Here is a 20413-nt window from a genome sequence, read left to right on the forward strand (position 1 = left end):
ATAGGGTAGAGCTCACAATGTTTTGAAATACCACGTTTGACCCTCTGCATGGAGAGGCACTGTATGGAAATGTAGCAGGAAGAAGACTCCTCTGGTGCTCTGAAGAATTCCTGCTTTCCTGAGATCTTTGGAGAGGGTTGCCTCATGAACTGAACCCTTCATATTTGACACACACACACCTTAATGAGTCAATGTCCTCTCTACGAAATCTGCTTGCCTCATGTTAAACTACACTCCTAGGGTTGGCTTGTATTTAAGATACTAAGACATAGGAAACTGATGTCTGCCGGAACTAATTCCAGTTTGTTAGGTGATATAGGGTGTTTCTGGAGGACTTGGAACCTGAGTTGCTCCGACCCTTTTGGAATTCAGAATGTGGGCTGGAGTTGTAAGAGGCAATTCAGTTTTCTTGTGTAAAAACTTTGAGAAACTCTTTTACTGGAGGACTAAGGGCAACATACAGACTCAATACAGGAGGATCATCTTTATTATCTTTCCTAAATTCCAGACTACAATGGGGTCATCCATTCATTGTATCGAGTTTTATTGAGCCCTGGTTGGATGCTGCATCAGGTTTGACCGTCTGCTGACAATCTTCCTTGAATAGAGTCCCAGTTAACATTAGTCTGCTCAGGCCACCTCTATCTTGAATCCGACTGTATTCATACACAAGTCTCCCACCAGAGGTTCTTTTCTTTCACAGATCCCTATGCATAACATTGAAACCCCTTTTGCCAATGATTTCCTATGTGGCAGTTTCTTTATAGCTTTTGATCCCTACATCCACTTTTGTGACATTTTTCTTATTCACATTCTAACTCTTTAATGTTAAGCTTGCTTAGCATGAACTTTTTGTATATCAAAATTGTATTGTTTATCTAGTTTTTTCACACATTCTATATACATTTTCTCCCAGACCTTGCTGTTTATGCTACACTATCAAGGGTGAGCCATGGATTCTTCCCAGAAACCAGCTTATTTTCGTAGGGCTGATTGTTTGGGCCTTGTGGGAGCTCAGTCACAGTTCACACCAGGATTGTGGGTTCTCTCCTCCTCTGTTCGCCAATATTCTGATTCCCATTCAATTGAAAAAGTGTACAGAAATGCAGTGATAAAACCTGTGCTTATGACAGAGCAAGATGGCTGACATCTAGGGAAACTCCCGTACCGTCCGCCACATCCCAATAAATCTGGCAGTTAATCTGTGTGTGGTACCACATAAAACAGAGTAGCTTTCGCCAGACACCCTCAGGAATCGCCCAGAGTCACCAGGAGGTCAGGAGAAGCCAGCAGCCCGAGACACGTGACTAGGCCTACGGTCGGGGGGAGACCGGGAGCTGGTGGGCCCACGTCTTCCCTTAAAGATGTGAGGGCGAAATAAGAGACATTGGGCGAGTGGCGGATGACCGAATCAGGATCCCGGTGACCGACAGCAGGCACGGCTGCTTTGGGAGAGCGGACCTGTCTTGCTTCGCTGTTCAGCTAATACAGAATCACCCACACAGTGGCTCAAACACGGCGAAGCAGGAAACATAAAACACAACACCACCTAGAAAAGGATTTTATTTTACAAAAGGCAAAGACTCTCTTTTTGGAATAAGGCTTGCGGTTTATTTATGCAGTGCTCTCTAACAGTAAGGCTTTCCCAGATTCCAAAATTAATCACATTCAAATACACAAAGATATATATATATATCTATATATATATATATGTATATATATATTTGTTAAAAACTTCCCCTGCAATCCACTCGGCACTCTGCTGAACTGAGGTAAAACCTTTTGGAAAAGTTTTAAAGGAGAGTTACGAGATAGACAACACATGTGGGACTTCAGGGACCATGATGCCGAGCAAACCGCCACAATGAGGGTGTTCACTAGAGGGCTGGCATAGATGTTAAAAACCGTACCTGTAACCCATTTTGAACTCTCACGGACTGAGGCAAGACCTTTGAAAAAGTTTTATGCAAAACGAAACGCGTCAGGTGCCTCATACTGCCTAATAAATATGCTTCCTGTGTACCGTGTGCGTCTCTTCGTCTCTCCAAACTGGGAGATATTCTTGGTTGATATATACATATATATATATATTTATAATAACTCTGAAACGTATCAGGATCGTATGTTGCTTTTTCGAAGAAACACGTTTGTTTATTGGAGCCGCGGCACTGTTGTGATTTGGTTTGGATTAATCCTCTGACCTAAACATCTGATTTGTGTGGATATATTTATATGCATGCAATAGTAACACACTTGGTAAATGCAACAGTTAAATGCATGAATATGAAATACAAGCAGCAAATAATATGGGACATCCTGCAAGAGATCAGAAAGATATATATATACTAGTTACATCAAATTATTACTTTGGATGTGCACTCTGACTCATTTACACATCACAAAGAAAACACCTCAAATGGTCAAAGCCGCTGGCCACAAATCACAATGCCAATAATCAAAACTCAAACACCTCAAATGACCACAGCCATTGGAACCACGCATCACAATGGCACTAGTCAGAAACAAGTCACCTCACCCGATCGTACACTCAACATTCTTGCCAATTCACGGTGGGGGGGGGGGGGCGGTTCACAGCTGGTTTGGACTCTCGACCGGGACTCTGGTTCTGTTTGTCTTACAGCAGTACGTCTACTCTGTAAGTGAGCTCCCACCTCAGCTTTATAGTCTCAAATCACACACTAGAAGGTTCGAGAGTCTTCCCCTATATGCCAAAGGAATCTTACTGGAATTGGCCAGCTTCCAAGCAAGCATTCCATGGCAGAAAGGAGTTCCATCGTCCCCTCTACATTCTCGCATTTTCCAGCCTTTATCTTGATGAAGCTCACGAAACCCTTCTAGGGTACAAGCTCCCACAAAAACAATCCTTGAACGCGATTAACCTAAACAACTTGCAAGCGTGTCTGTGCGCGCAGAAAAAGCTCAAGCCAGGCAGAGTCAGAATTCAGGATGACATGAGGCCATATCAAAGCCAATAGTAAGAAAATAATAATTCTTCCCCAGGTACAACACAGTGCACATTTGTGCATCGCTGCTTATAGCATCACATACTTCATTTCTCAATGTACAACACATTGCGCATTTGTGCACCACTGCTCATAACACTGCACTTCGAGACCAAAAGGTACATTCAACACCTCTCTCACGCTTTCAAATGCACATCTCACACGTTCTATTCTTGGCAAGGCTGTCCTACTCCGTGACAGCTCCCACTGAAAGACTGCAAGATTACAAAAAAGAAACCTTTGAGAAACAAGGCATATGCAGGACGTCGTACATTCAGGCTAGGATCAAATAAAACACCAAAGTCAATTAAAATAATGGTAGTCAAAGGTCACCACTAGGTGTCAGACCACAAGAGTGCCTCTAGCACTACATTCCACCCCATGACCTTTGACTATCATGACATACATATATCAAAAAGCGGAACTTCTTAACTGAAAGCACAACTACGGGTGTCAGATCAGAAGAGTACCTTTAGCACTACAGGGCCAAGCCCTGCGGCGGCATGGCTACCGCAACAGAGGGCAGTGAGGGTGGGGAGTGGCAGCGACACATGCGTGCAGGAAAAGGTTGTGACGTACTTGCGAGCTGCCTCTCCAAGAAGCTAGTGTGGCCTGGGCAGGGCCGCTAGATGGAGCACAGACCACTGGACAGTGAGGAGAACCGGCTGGTTCTTGATCAGCTCTGGCGGGCTTCTGGCGCAGTGGTGCGGCACATCAGCCTCCTCTCGCTGAGACCCAGACTTCCAAAATTGCACCCACCCCCAGAAGAAACCCGTATCGGTTGCATCTATGCCCGTCCAACACACAGGAGATCGGCAGGGGCATAGGAGTCCTTGGGGCTGCTGAGAAGACCCACGCAGCAAATCGAAGTCACCACCGATCACCCCTGGAACTTTCACAGAACTCCAATCAACAACAGGAACTGGGCACATGAAAAGCTCCTAGATATGGTCATCGCCTCATTGAGCGCACTCTGGAGTGCAGTGCTTTAGAGCACTGCCCGAAATACCTTAACAGTCCACATCAGGAGCAACAGGTGATTAACATACTCCTGCCCCCCTCCAGACAAGGGTGCATGACACATTAACAGGGTGCCTTAATAGGGACTGGACATACCAGAGCTTGAGTGAGGTATTCGATCCACAAGCCCCACCGGGAGAAACCAGACAGGCCACGTGGAATACTATCACATCCACAGGCTGGCGGCGGTGAATACCTTGGTGGGGCACTCGTGACTCTGGAACTATTTCGCCGCCTCAGTTCCTCTAACGCATAATGATGGTTGGGAAGGGAGCTCGAAACGCCCACAAAACTAGATACATTTGCCTGGCCCAAAAACAAAGAAGTGTTGGAATGCCCCCAAGATTCCACGCAGTCTGATGCCCGCACACCCCCTGTCAAGGGTGAACACACCCTACAAGACATTATAACCATCCTCAATAGAGTACATACCTTGCTTGAAATGTGAATAGAGTCTGTGACCACGGAGGTATGACTCGTCAGAGCAGATCTCAGAAACATGAGCACAAGTGTCACAGAAGTGGAAGACACAGCAGCGAAGCACTCAAATGTCAAGTTCGCGAACTCCACGGCAACAGCAAGACACTTGAGGCTAAACGCGACCAGTAATGTGAGAGTCATCGGGGTCCCTGAACTAGCAGAAGGGCCAGCAGTGAATCTGTTCATGGAGGAAGTCCTCAAACACCTCCAACCCCATGGCCTCTCAAAGTATTTCTCTGTGGAATGGGGCCCACCCGGTGCCGGGTCGACGACCCAAGCCAGGGGCGCCCCCAAGACCAATCCTGGCTCGCATTTTCAACTTTAGAGACCGAGGCGTTATACTACAAATGACCCGCTGTGCGCTACTGGTGTATTATGAAAATAGTGCCATCACCTTTTTCCCCAACTTCACAATCAAAGTTCAAAAACATAGGCAAAGCTTTAACCCTTTGAGTGCTCATGACGAGGTCAGCTCGTCATGAGCTATGGCGCTCCGGTGCTCATGACGAGCTGAGCTCGTCATGACCTCGCCCGTTCCGTGGAACGCTCGCATGCTGGGCTGATTCCCCTGCTGTGCTGAGCGTTCCATTGGAACGGGTGTGGCCATGACGAGCTCAGCTCGTCATGAGCACCGGAGCGCCGAAGCTCATGACGCGTCATGAGCATGGGGGCGCTGTATGCGCCCCCCCGCACCCAGCACAGCAGGGGAAACAGCCCTGCACGGAAGGGGTTATGGAAGTCAAAAAAGCCCTAAGAGACAAAGAGATGAAATACGCTATGCTTTTCGCAGCTAAGCTACGAGTGGAGGCGGATGGTTCTTCTCAAGCCCAGAGGAAACTTGGGAGTGGCTGGATGGATGGCGATGAGTAGGTGGCATTAGCACAAGCGCGAAAGGTGAAAGCGACCGAGGTAACACAAAAGAACTTCAAATTCACCAGGGGGCACTTGGGGAATTGGGGGGGATTCAACCGATGAGGCACCAGCCCCAACTCCACCTCCTTGAACTCTGCCCACTTAAGTCAGTGGAGGCTTGACACCACTTGCAAACCATCAAGAGACGTAATTACACACCAAGATAACTGTCGGTTGCGGGGGTGCCCAAGACTGGCTGAACTTCTCAGCGATATGAGGAAGTACTCCGGGAGGGGCCTACTGTGGTTCCGATGGCAGTTTGGACAACTTACGTATTATTGGTACCATCAATGGTTTATTATAATGTAGAGGGATGGAGGGTTGGGCGGGCAGCCGGGGCATCTTCTCCAGAGTTGGAGTTGGTTAGGGACGACAGGCACTCTGCAGTGTTGGGGAGGCGGGTAGTTCTAAGTTAGCCATGCAAGGCTGCAGGTAGGGGGTCGGAGTTCTCTTTTGATAGAAGGAATAGTTATTTAGTTTTTATAGTCTGTAATGTTAGAGATAGGATGGAACGACAGCCAAGCTTTCTAACCAACACACCCTGTGATGTAGAACACCAGCCTCGGTCAAACATTATACTGCGCACCGTCACAAACCATCAAACAGATAGCATCTCCAGATCTCCCCACAAACACGCATTATATCAAGGGTGGGAAGAGAATCGCACTGCTTGTCCCTGAGACATGACCCTGCAAATAACCCCAGGCTGCGGCTGCTTTCTTTGAACGTTGATGGCCTTGGAGACAATTTAAAAAGAGGGTTGGTACTGAAATACCTTAAACGACATCTGACTGACATGGCCCTCTTACAGGAAACATAACTAGTGGGCTTCTCCTGCAGAGGCTTAGACAGGTGGGGCTGTTTACTAGCGGTGCACTCCGGCTTTACCTCCGAATCGAGGGTAGTGGGTATTCTTTTAAGGAAACAATTTCCCTTTATGATCAATTGGGCATGGGCAGATGAACAGAGCAGATTCGCAGCAATTACTGAGCAGTGGGAGGGGAACCAGTAAATATTATCTCGGTCTATATGCCACCGTCATTACATAACATAGCCATGCCGTACCTGAGCAGATTCCTATTAAATATGCCAGACGGAGCACTCCTGATAAGAGATTTCATCATGACACTGTGTCATCTTCAAGATTGTCACCCCCTATGAATCCACCGCACAATCACTCACAACTGGCAGATTCCACTCAGGGGCACACAATAGTCACTCACAAATTGCCTTTGTTCTTACTCTGTCCGATCATGTTCCCCATTTCAGAGATTTACACAATCTGGTCTTGGGAATCTCAAATCATTCCCCTCTGTGGGCCTGTTATGTGGCGGAGACACAGTGTTCCCGTCTAAGCATATCTCTACACCCACAAGGTTCCGCATATACTTACTGGACTGGTGCAACTGTGGTCTTGTGGGAGGCCTAAAAAACATTAATAAGTGGTCAGGGACACCCCTTCTTATGGTAGGCCACAAAAAAGACAAAAGGGTGGTGAATGTGACAGTTGAGAATGCAATATTAGACTTGGAAGCTCGGCTGACGAGCCATCGCACAGACACGACCAAACGCACTAACTCTCAAAAAGTAGGAATATAGAGACCACGCAATGGAAGTGGCTAGAGCCAAGCAGTCGGCGACACAATATAGAATATAAGAAATAAGAGACAAGGCCGGGAAATGATTGGCCTGGCTTGGCAGGCGAGAGAGTGCAGACAGGTAAGTCTGCGTAGTCTTCACAGAGACTGGCGAGACCTTGAGTGACCTTCAAGACATCGCTGAGGCATTCGCTAAACACTACGCTCGCCTCTACACTCCTGTGACCGCAGCCACAGCTGAAGACTCGAAATACCTTTTGTTAGATCTCCCTCTCTGCATGCTTTCCCTAGGACGTGGCATTCATGGAGAGTGATCCCACTGTCAAGGAAATAACCTTGGCTATTCATAGTATTCAGTCAGGAAAGGCGATGGGGCCAACCGGCCTCCCGATAGAACTTTATAAACTAGTGGCCTCTCATGTGGCACCTCACCTTCTCAAGATGTACTTGGATGGGCAGGGGTACTACCAAGTGACCAGGTAAACCAGCGAAGATCTGCTCCTCATACTGTCTTATCACTCTGCTTAATGCAGAGCCAACTACTAGCTAAGCTGCTAGCTTCCAGACTGATCTAGCTTATCTCCAAATTAGTGCACCCGGACCAATCTGGTTTTATGCCAGGGAGAAACACAGCCCTTAACTTGTCTTAATGGGGTGGTGGACAGAAAGAATACAATACAAGAAGACGCAGTGGTGCGCTCCCTGTATGTCTTTATGGCCTTTGACACAGTCGAGTGGCCATATTTATTTGCAGTCCTAGAATGAATGGGGTTTGTCACCAAATTCCTGGCGTAATTTCGACTCCTATACACGGCACCCATGGCACAGGTCGTGGTAACCTGACGAGTCTCAGGCACCATTCCTCTCGGGTGGGGAACCCGGCAGGTTTGCCCCCTGTCGCTGCTACTCTTTGCCCTGGTTCTCCAGCCACTGGCAACCTGGATGAGAGGTGACCCACTGATACGAAGACTTCGTTGGACAGAGGGATAAGAAGACCAAATATCCTTATCTGTAGACGATAATTTATTATATGTCGCCACACCACTCCGCTCTATAGCCAGGATAATGAATATCTTCACAAATATCGGCAAATACTCCAACTATTCTATAAATTGGTCTAAGTCCACAATCTTTATACTACATGGCCCGCCCCCAGTTCTTCCAGGCGGAGTGTGAAGCAATGGTGGCGACGTAGGGCTTCTAATTTCTCGGGGATATTCGTCACTGCAAACCCAGACTTGTTTTATGCCCATAACCCACAGGCACCGCTGACGCGCCTCTGAAGTGATCTCCATCACAGAAGATCACTGCAGCTGTTCCTACTAGGACGTGCATCACTTTTTCAAAATGATGGCACTTCCCTGCTTCCTCTACACTCTACAAAACACACCACACGCGATTCGGTAATCCTACTTCCAGGCTATTGATTCTGAGGTGCGGACTTTGCTCTAGGAGGGGAAACCCCCACTAATATCAATGTAAATGTTAGTGAGGGGGTGGTACAATGGGAGAATTGCATTGCCGAATATTCAGACACACACGAGCATTATACACAAAACCCAGAAGCAATAACCTCCCAGCGCAAACGATCAAACTCCGAAATCTAGTACATAAATGTCTGGAATGGCATAATAAAATGCCCCTGATTCGATAAATGGGACATCTTATGAATCTCGAAAGTGGGAGATCTCCAGACAAGGGGAGGGGTAGTTCCATTTGCGGACCTGCATCAGGTCCACATTAGGGCATGGTTAGGCATGCCCTAATGGCAGTCATACCATTGGGGAGTACATTTCCTGAAACCCCCCTGCTGGAGGACAGACTCCTCACAGAGTTCATGGATCGCCAAGTGATCTCCCTGACATATCAGAAAATAGTGCATAACTCCTTGGATCCCCTCCAACGGCTCCATGGGCACTGGCAAAGGGACATGGACGGACAGGAAGCCCGTGGTTCCCCTAAAGAAGTGGCCATATCCTCGAAACTATGATTGATCCAAATCAGAATACTTCATAGATCCTATCTTCCTTGAGACACCTTGGTCAACATGTGCAGAGAAGTTACCTTGACATGTCAGCGACTGTGTGGGCAGGAAGGTACGTTCTATCATATCCTATGGGAATGTCCAAGCATCAGACTATACTCATTCGCATAATGGCACAAGTGAGTGGGACGAACCTACTGACGGAGCCGAAACGGTGGCTCCTTCACATGTGGGAGGCGACGGATCTGAGTCATAAAGATCAAATATGATACCGTTAGGTATGACAATAACTAAATGAAATGTAGTTTGACACTGGGGGACACAATTCACACCAACCCTTGGGGAATGGGAAAGAGACATGAACCGGTCCATGATCACCGAGGGGGCTGCATATGAAAGCAGAGGTTGCCAATGGAAATGAGAACGGGTCTGGGGTAAGTGGAATGCTCATAGTGGTGGGTTCCACGGTGCCCTCCCCCCCCCCCGTGTACACTGTAAAATGGAGGATGCCCAAAACTATTAGCATTTATGGTTATTTTTTGCAAAATATGTACTGGGAAAAGATCACTCTAAAGAGCTTAGTATTGCCAACATTGCTTCAGATAATGTTTGTGGAGGAGTCATTTTGGGAGGAATGGGTACTCGCCATAAATGAAATGGGTTTGCTGGGGAGCACAGTCGGTTTCTTTATATTTCAATTAAAACAGCTATTTTCTGCCTACTCTCTCTCATATCTTCTGCTGTGTATTTCTCCTATGGTCTTCTTTCTGCCTCTCCTCTCTATAACCTTTGTAGGAACTTTACCTCACGCCAGCCCTTTCCTGTCTCTTTACTTTCACAATACCTTCTGTCACATGCCACCCAAACACCACCAGATTTCACTCATTTAGATTTTTATCCGAGTCTTACAGGACACCAAAGTATTTATTGATTAGCTATGAATTTCAGGCAGACAAATACTACCCTTCACAAACGATGCCCTGCAGCACATTACAGTCTGTCTTCATCAGATATGATTCCAACCCCCCGGAATGAGCTTTTGCTTAATTGACACTTCTTTGGCTCCCAGATTGGTGGTAGTGGTATTCATTTCAACTTGTTCAAGTATATTTTGATCTGTGCCCTCAGTCTCTATGCAGTTCACAGTGCTGGGCAAAGCAAGAATAATGGCGACAACAGCTTCAGCATTGGTGCCAGCAGATCCGGTTTAATACAGTGGCCTGATCTCATTCTTCAGATTGCTTGGGGAAAAGTTCATTTAGGCTTTCCTGATGATGATTCTTTTTTTTTTTTTTTTAAAACCTTTATTGTACAAGGAAGGCTCACAAATACGGGCCTACAACCCAGCGGGCCGGCCACCACAGATAAGGATCATAATCAACAATACAGAAACGCATACAGAATATCACAACAAATCATACAGGAAATAAGGGCTAAAAGCCATATAGCAACCAGCAGGGACAGGATACGAGAAGGTTGATTTTCTAATATATAGAAACGGGTACAACAGGATAATAAACAGGTAGGAAGTCTCGGAGTGCCGTGGTGGGCCGCGAACAGCCATGGTAAAAGATACAGGAAAACTCAATAATGACAAATACCTATCGGTCAGGGCAGAATATGAGTCGCACCAGAAAAACAGTGGCAACTGCCGTTCAACGCCACCCACCACAATAAGAACCTATCATATCAAACAGAGTCGAAAAAAGCTTATCAAATCAAGCCCCCCGTCACACAACCCAGGGGATAAAGAAAAACCCCCCCCACGAGAGGGGGGAGGAAGGGAGGATAAAGAGGGAAAAGGGACAAAAAGCGAAAGGAAGAACGCCACCTCAAGCATGTGCCCCATGGCAAACGAGGCCGGAAACCACAAATCGGTATACAGAACCGGTAGTAACCAGAGCAAAATTAAATAGTGAGCCAAAGTCACAATAAGACCCAAAGGCCAGCGCATCAAGAACAACCCACCCAGGGGGACACATGCTGAGACCGCGTCCCGAAAAAGAGGACACACAAGAGCCATAGAACCAAAAAATAAGAAAAAGGAGGGGAAACCCCCCCGCCCCCAAAGAAATGACAGACCCCCCCCCCACCCCGCAAGCCCACCCTGCACCCCTGCAGAAGGCTATGGCCCACCCCCCAGCAGCGTGCCTGTCGCCCTAATCAGAACCCGAAATATAGAAGAGCTAAAGCAAGATAGAACCACTGATGATAATTCTTCATGAAAATGGTTGTAAGGGCACAGTATTTACCGATTTTTCAGATTCTCCAAGGTTTTGAGAACCATACCCTCAAAGGTAGGAAGCTGGAGGTAGTGAGGGGATGTATGACGTTACCACGCGGTACATCACAACGCGGTACATCACAACGCAGCTTTTACAACGCAAGTCATTACCACGACTTGCGCTGTAGGGTGCTGGATTTAGGAATAGTATGATTTACTATTCCAACTCCAGCCTACGTACAGTAGGGAAGGTGTTGGAATAGTAAATCACACTATTCCTTAGTCTAGAGCGCCCTCCAGTGCAAGTCGTGGTAACGACTTGCGTTGTAAAATCTGCGTTGTGATGGCACTGCGGTGTTTTGACCGCGTAGTAAAGGTTGTTACCCTAGTGAGGCAGTCATTATATCACTCCTAGGTGTTAAAACTGCCATGGGACTGACATTCTCTAGGTGGAGGCCTTAGGATCTAACCTTTTTTCTTTCTAATGTGGTGCTCAAATGTAGTCTTTTCTTTGAATTCCTTACCTTCAGGATGCAGATGTAATAGTCATTAGGTCTTTCAAGGAAGCTTATATGGAAATGATAGCAGCGCGCTGGTGACGTTGCAGAGCACATCCTCCCTCAGAAAGTTTGTCAATGTAGGCTTTAAACCCAAATTGAAGCCTCATTCCTTTTCCTTGGCTCACCATATCATGAATCTAAACATCTGGACTCCCGAAGGGCTTAAAGTCTTGGCATTTAGTAGCGTAGCTATTCAGTGCCGCAAGCCTTTTGGCTTGTTACTCCTGCATATTTTGGGAGATGGCCGACCTTATGACAAATCATTTGTAAGAACATAAACAAGCACCATTGTTCAAGCTAGAAAAAGTTGACATTAATCCTTAAATGTAGAGCCTTAGAAGTAACATGGGCGTTGTAGATGCCTTTGCCACATCCATGGATACTGGAGTCATGCTGTGCAGACATACTTGGATGTGGTCAGCTGCCTTCTCAGAAAATGCACAAGCTAGGTAATTAAATGTGGTATTAGATATGGAATGCCTTTTGGTAGAGAAAGTTTACTGATCTTTGGAGAGGCTCAAACAGAGCAAGAATATTGTCTTGTCACTCGCCCTTGCCTCTACAGCTCACCAGTTCCCTCAGCAGTAAGGGAAGTTCCATGACTACAAATGTTTCTCCTTCAGCAGACCTTGCTAACCAACAGATGAAGCCTTTTGTGCGCTAGTCTACTTCACCAGCTAATGTTCAACCCCATATGACTTAGTCTGCAGAGTGCACAACACACTCCAGTAGAGGGATGGACACGGGCTTCCTGTTGAGATGGGGGACATTTCTTAGGACCAGTATGTCCTTTGATACGTCAGATTAGTGCACCCCCTACAATTTTCCAGAAGAACCCACCTCTTAATTTCCCACAGAATAATATCCTGGTGAAGAAGTCCTGTCTTTGCTAAACAAAGGACCTGTTGAGATGATCCCTCCTGCCGAAAAGGTAAAAGTTGGCATCCCAGATATTTCCTTGTGCCTAAAAAACAGCAGATACTCAAAATGGCCACTTAGCTACGTGTTTTTGAGCCCTACAGGGTCAATCATGGGTGGTATCTTTTATACACATATTTCCACATTCATGCTAGTAATGGCACATGAGAAGTGCCCTATTTCTTTTGTGATGAGAGACAGAAGTATGCCTGTATCGTAGATAGAGACTTGGACGCTTGATGCATTTACATCATAATGCAGAGTACTTCAGGCCCTTTGCAGAGCTGCTACAACCAGTGTGACGAAGAACCTCGGAAGCATAGTGTATCTTGTTTTTGAGGAGTAAATAATTTGGTCTTCTGTTAGGGTGTGAATGGATATTTAGATGCAGGTAACCAATGGTTAATCGGGTGTAAGAGTGCTCTAAAGGATTAGGGTATTCTTGCTTGCATGGAAACTCTTCAGGTATGCTGCTTTGGGGACTTTGAAAGTGCACACCCAGGTACAGAGAGGGAAAGGAAGCTATATTTCAAACTCAGGCCCTCCCAACGGGAATGTCCTGAAATGCCCTTAACAACCAAATGGGTGGATGATCAAGCACACAGTTGAGCTACGCCACTGGCAGATAGATTGCAAGAGGACATCATGGGCTTAAGCCTCTCTGGACCAGGTGTCTTGGTACAGAGGAGTAGCTGGAGGGAGCCAGGATTTGTCTGTTAAAGATCTCAGCCCCTGAAGGATGAGATAGTACACTGGTTGAGTGCTCCATTGCCCAGGTAGTGGCCCCTACTCCAGACATGGACCTTAGTTAATTTGCAGCAAATGATTTCCCAGCCTTTTGCTCGCGGAGCACCCGACAATCATGGAATCTCAGTGGGATCCTGAGTAACACATGTGCCCGTTTTGCCTCATTGCTTATTGATGGCCATCACAGGGAATGTGGATACACTCCCGGGTTACATTGAGGCATGATCGAAGTTGCCTCGTGCCGCAGTGAAAAAGAAGAGATCAATAAGAAACTTCAATGTTTGAGAGTTACTAGGTTAGGAATTAGTGGAGTTAGCTATATGCTTTTCAGAATTGCTGAGTTGTGTATCATATGTGTGACCCAACAATGGTTGTGGATGTGTATATAGTTGGATTGAGTTCTACCTGCATAATAGGGGCACCCTCTCTCTTTCACACACAAGTGAATGTTAGTCTTCACTGGGTTAGATGAATGATGGGCATAAGTTGGGTTGCCAGACTACTGATTACCAGATGGAAGCACATTATGTGATGAGATGTGAGAGCATTGTATTAGTAGAGCATACTCATGTCTGTGGCCAGGTACCATATATTTCCAGCTCTACAGCCTGCTCTGGAAATTTCTCTTCCGTTTGTGTTTCCACTTTTGCGTGTTCTACTCAGGGTGATTTCAAAGATAAAACATCATTGTCATAGGCTGGCTGAGCGGACTTAGTTACTCAGTCAGAATCCTCCGTAAAAGCTTTCTGAGGCAGGATCACATTTGCAAGCTACTAATATATTTGCCCCTAAGGCCTTCATCCAGAGGCTGAGGGTTCCCATGTTTGGGCTAGAGGTGGGGGCAGGGTTGAATGATGGATTTTAGGGAGAAGCAGCACTTGAGGTAGAGCAGAAGAAAACAAATCTAATACAGATAGAAGAAAAAAAAAGTGGTCCATGAACAAAAGCAGCGGAAGGATACAAGTCACCCATTTAAAGGTACAGTAAACAAGAGGAAGAAAAGCCATTGTGTAAGAACCAAGCAAATGAGATTGACAAGAAAGCCAAACATTGGTAAGTAATGAACCGACCCAGAGCTCACTGTAAGTATTGGTATTGTCCACAATAGGTCTTCAACAGCCGTCTGCTAAAAGTGGTCTGTAAGAGAGACCTAAAAAAGAGTTGCTGCAGCGTCAAGCAAGGAAGTTGTGACTACTTAAATGGATTATATGTTGCCTGTCGCATATGGGGCTAGGTTTTCAATGTTTTTATGTATCTCAGTTCAACACTGAAGCAAAATAAGTATCTGCGGTCCTAATTCATCAGCAGTTATAGACATAATCGGGATCAGCTAACATTTCTGTAGATGGAGCAAAGTACCATGCAAAATGTGACAGTATTACACATTCTCTCTACTGTGGCCCTCATTACGAGCTGAAGAATTTCACTGAGAGCGATAACTCGGGGGGAAATTCCAAATCTCCCTATTCCAAGTGTCTCAGATCGTGGAATTATGGGGTCTGCAAACTATGGATCCGATGACACCAGGCCTATATCTACGGCAGCATGAGCTGTGGGCTTTTACAGCCCAGCCCCCACCTGATCCCTGCAACAGAATGAGGGGAGCAGACAACACTTGCTCTGATTCAGCACCCCCCCCCCCCCCCCCCCCCTCGGTACCCAAGACCCCACCTCCCCATCCCCTGGCCCTCCTGCTGAAACTTTCCACCTGCCTAAAGGAGGTGGGAAATGTCATGGGTTTTCCGCTGAAATCAGGACGAACTGCCCTGAAAAATTATTCCCGGTTTAGGGGGAAAACATGTAATCTGTGAAATTTGGTGCAGGGATAACAAGATTCCAGCTGGTGTCCCCGCACCAAATTCATGATACTCCTAATGAGGGCCTGAGTATTGGAGCAGGGATGAGAAGGGAATGTCATTGGCAGGAACGGATGAAGGTAAAGAGGAAACAATTTCAGATCAATGCTTGTAGCCTTCTGAATGCAATTGGGACACATTGTGATTGTTGGAGTACAGCACATGAAAGCCAATAAAAGAATATATTAAAATACTACAGTAGGCAGTATAAAAAAGCGATGAATGACTTGCTCTGTGTGAGCTTGTGCAGAAGGAAACAAAGGAGAATGTGAATGCTCCCAATCTGAAGCAGTTTGGGTAAGATTTCCCCAGAAAGCTAGAAACCCATTTGATTTAAAGGGATGAAATCCCCTGACGTTGCCACTGGATATTTCTGCTTTTGGGGGGATGAATGCCAAAAGGGGGCAAGTTGGCGATAGCCATTCGAAAGGCAGTAAACACGTGAAAAGTTGTCTTATTGGTATTTAATTTGTACCTTGTGTTTGCCCACCATATTTACACACAGAAATGTAATCTACAATAAAGTGGGTGTCAATTAGTGTGTAAATAGGGAGGAAAAAATCCCCCAAACCCCTGGTGTTTTTCATTGCGCTTCAGGAATTATTTTTCCTGTGAATACATATAATATAGTTTAATTGCTGATGCATGCTTCTGCAACTTTCACTCCAGTGTATTGTCTGACCTTAGAAAAGTCGATTGGGGGTAAATCTAGAGGAGGAATATGCATAAAAATCGTCTGTGCCTAATCCTGACAAAGTCAAAAGTTTCTCCAAATCGTATTAGAAAATGGCAATTCATTAATCTCTATCAAGTGCTGCAACACCTGCACTCACCTAGTGCAAGCTCAACAAAAAAAAAATATATAAGAGGGCTCCCAGTGGTCCAATAAAGTCTAAATCCCCCTGATGATATTCCCTCCCCAGCTCAGCACTTCACAACATGCGTCAGGACCCGGTTCAAGGAACTCTTCAGCTGTTTTGAGGTGGAGGAATTCTATGTGAACTGTACCTCCCCTGCTGACCTGGAGACTCTGCGTGGGAAGCTGGAGGAGACCTCCGTGGGGATGATGCAGGTAAAGTCTATGAATTAGTTACAGACCATCACTTTGGAAACAAAGGTTTGCAAATGCACTGGTGTGAAAATACAATCTTGCATATGCAGCCACAGACAAATTTTGCACTACATTAAACACACTTTGTAAAATAAAAGGTTACAATGCAAGTACATTAAAATGTATTCTTTGCACTGGCTGGTAATCTGCATTCACAATTCATTTTTATTTTTAATGTTTCAAACCTTTTTCAGTTTTGTATTTCAAACATTTGGAGTTTTAAAGCTTTAGTTTCAAGTTTTTTCACTAAATTCCAAGGAGCTATCTGAAGACTGGCTGCAGTCAGGGCACATTAGCTCAATGCCTGTGCTCATGGTCTGAAAACGTCTGGCAAAAACATTCTCTCAGAACACATATTATGTAGTTCCTAAAAATCTATACAGGATCTGAACGCTTAGACAATCTAAACTAAGGGATTGGTGTTCAGACTGATTCCAGATACGCCCAGAGGATATGTTCGCCTGTTGACTAGCTAGCTCACAGTGCCACTGGAAGCCCCCACAACCTTACCAAGGAGCGAATAGTGTCAGGGAACTATCGACATGACAACCTTGACCCCTCAGGGATCATGGAAACAGTACAGTTATTTTCGCTCAGTCACTCTGAAGAACCGGGTTTTTCAGAACCCAGCGGCGCCAGGGACACGCCCAAAGTCTTCGAGTTCCCCTGTCCTGGCATACAGAGACACGGAATACTTCTAGGTGGCGTCAGAGATCAAATTTATTAGCTGCAGCTAGTAACAGTAATCCAAGCAATACAACACGGTGTACAACTCAGGAGACTGCTCAACTTTCGTAGAGCAGGACATCACTTTTTATCCACAATTTGCTTCATTACGAATGCACACCCACTGCGACAAATTCTGACGAATAAAATACATTTTCCCACACATTATTACATTCCAAAAAGCTCACTTTACATCGTACCAGCCCACAAGTTAATTATTAGGACTGTCCCAAATTCGATTACCACACACCGGACAAACCTATAATTGAAAGCACTACCCATGTAATGAAAAATCGTAAGGAAAGAAACAATTCAGATGCTGAATAGGATAAGATATGTGCAAGGAACTTAAAGTTAACGATATCCTGAACATTGATTGACAATTTCAGACAACGATCAGCTAGAGAAATTGGCTTTGTGAAAGGGTCAGTTTCAGGTGACAGGGTCAGTGTCTTGCAGTTCACTCGCAAGTCGAAAAGGCCTAGTTAATGCGTACATGGACAACGAAGCCCATGCAACTTTGTTCGTTCGTTTATCTCCACAGCCTACGTGAGGGCAACACAAAATGGCGTCACGAACAGCTTAAACAAAATGGAGTCCGGCCCCGAAAACCACAGAACCTCAACTCGTGCTCACTTTGTCTGAGAGAGCTGTGCAGAATAAACGGTGGGGACATTTTCAATAAGTAGTAAACAAACTAGAGTCAGTCTAGTGTAAAATACGTGTGCTGCAACAACCATGAGACAGAAACCGATATATACGGTTATTAGCACCAAAAGAGTTATTAAAATATAGAATTCTGCCATAGTTCTAAAACAATGACTATATGCAGGCATATAAATACATGACAGTAGTAATGCGTACTCCTATGATGCAATACTAACTAGATGTACCCAAGTGTACCCAGAATGTTTGGAGGTGTATAGCCAAGAATCCCCCTAGGAAAGAGCCACCCCCATTACCTGATGTGAGAGAGCGTAGGACCCCGTCTTGATATCGAGTTGAACACCCCGCTAGGGATGTCAGACTACTGTGTGCTGGAGTTCCTGCATGCAGAGACCTCAGCTTCTCATGTCAGCGTGTCAGCATGGACGTCTTTCTCCTCTGGTTTTCCCAGCTAACATGTTTTACTTATAAAAGATACCCTCAGGGGTTCTACCTTGATGTGGCATGGTACTGTGGGCATGTCAGACAAGGATGATGATAGTGGTGACCCTTATACAGAAGTATTATGCCGAAGATGGTAATCCTGCTGTGATACTGAGAAGCCTCATGCATAATAAATTAGACTAGTTTTCGGAGAAAACCACACAACATTTATGCAGCACCGAACTGGCTAAAAGGTCAGCACCAAAACCGTTATGTAGAACAATGGTAGGACAAATGTAGGTAAAAGGTTGTGCAACTACCTAGGCCTATATTGGGGTACATTGTGGTACTGGGTACCTAACAGTATGGGCATAGTACTTGAGTATGCTATCTGAAATCGGATACAATATCATGTACTCCAATCAAACAATGGCACTTGTCCTTTGTACACAGTGTCTGATCTAACCATATTGCCCTTCTGTCAGCGACTATATTGTTACAAAGCCTTTTGACACTTTGTGAAATTGCAGCACATCGAGGCATGTGGTCTATGCACATTGTCTGAAAGCTGACAAAAAGGTATCTTATTGAGCACACGAAGATGCCAGGCCTGTGCATATGCTCTGATATCTGACCACAAATCCTTTACATCGGATCAACAAGATGTCCAATTTCACTGATTGTTTGTAACGGTCGTATCATTCTCTATTGTGATCTAATTAAGTAATGTACAGGCGAAATCTTTAAACCCATTATCTCTGCTTTTTTTAACCACATTTTATTTGAATTTATCAATATTGCAATTAGATACATCACATCAGTGTCAAGATACATTTACACTGACCGTGTATCCACCACAAATCTAGTATTGGCATTATACCGCACTGATATCAACTGGAGTCTTTGGTTCTTTCTACAAACATGAAACAAGCGTGAGTCCTTTCCTTTTCGGATCCGCATTGTCCTCGCCGGAGTCCAATATTATACCTAAAATATCAGCGTTTGCCACTGTATCCCTTAGGAACACTAGGGCATGCATTAGGGAGGCGTTGCTACACCTATAGAAGGCAGGGGGTGGTATCAGCACAGAAGAACTGGGGGCATTAAACATGTATTGGCTAGGAGTCAAATAAAAGTGGGATTAGGAGGGCACAACATCCCAGAACCGGCAGGCATGCCATGTGATTATAAGCATAGCACTAGTGCTTCTTTCAACCCATTTGTAAGGTTGTTTTACCCCTGAGTCAAATGCCATATAGCAGGTCTGCTATGCACATTTTCCTTAGGGAAATGATTCATTTTGACTTCACGTATGCCTAGTGAAAGCTCACTGTCACATTGTAGTAAAACACTCTGTTGTAAGTTAAATAGGAGCATCTTTCAAAGTGGTTTTGCACTGACACTACAGTGTTCCCTGTTGTAGAATTGTCAGTAGGCAGTAGTTAATTTGCTGCAGGAGTTTTACATTCAAGAGGTAGCTAATAGCAAATTGCGATTATTTGTGTGCAATTAACATTAACAAACGTAGGATAAATTCATCTTCTATAAAAATGCAGGAAAACATACTATTCCCTTGAAATCCTGAACATCCTAGCCGTTCTGCAGACTTGACTCCGCTTCCTAATACCTGCAGTTGACATTGTGCGGCTACTATCCTGTGGCCATGGGTGGCCTAAGCCTAATGGCGAAGTCGTTGATTGTGGAAGCTTTAGACCTTTGTTCTAATCCATGTGTCTCTTTCTTTAAAAGCCAATATTGAGAGGTTAGATGCAGGGTAACCAACATTTGTAACCACTGATTGAAGCAAAATTAACTTATACGTCTTCTAACAATCTCAGAAAATGGCAATGTATTGCCAAGAGGGGGTTATTTTCCTTTATATCCTGCTATCTGGTACCACTTAATGCTGCAAGTACGACATACGCCCACACCATAATTTTCAAATGTGTTTTCAAACTGTGTCCTATGATTGTCATCTTACTATTGTGGACTGTAGTGCTTTGCTACTGGTTATGTAGCATGCATTTGTTTAGTAAGCCCTTTGTCCTCTTTTGTATTCTGGGATGGGCTATTCTATCTGTAAAGAAGCAGTGTTGAAGTTTCACAGTATCTGTGACATAACAGTTTTGATGAGTCTGGATGTATTACAACCATATGGGAAACAC

The 20413-nt window shown here is 45.2% G+C and overlaps 1 protein-coding gene across 3 annotated transcripts in view; it reads left to right on the plus strand.

Moving 5' to 3' along the window:
* LOC144820313 (putative serine/threonine-protein kinase pats1) overlaps positions 1-20413 on the plus strand; it is a 299277-nt gene that overhangs the window by 250779 nt on the left and 28085 nt on the right. For all 3 annotated transcript variants that reach the window (XM_078677888.1, XM_078677895.1, XM_078677890.1), the window contains one exon: positions 16246-16394. In XM_078677888.1, coding sequence (XP_078534014.1) covers positions 16246-16394 — 149 coding nt within the window. The remainder of the gene's footprint in view (positions 1-16245; positions 16395-20413) is intronic.

Source organism: Lissotriton helveticus, chromosome 1_1, assembly GCF_964261635.1.
Source record: "Lissotriton helveticus chromosome 1_1, aLisHel1.1, whole genome shotgun sequence".
In the NCBI taxonomy this organism is placed as follows: domain Eukaryota; kingdom Metazoa; phylum Chordata; class Amphibia; order Caudata; family Salamandridae; genus Lissotriton; species Lissotriton helveticus.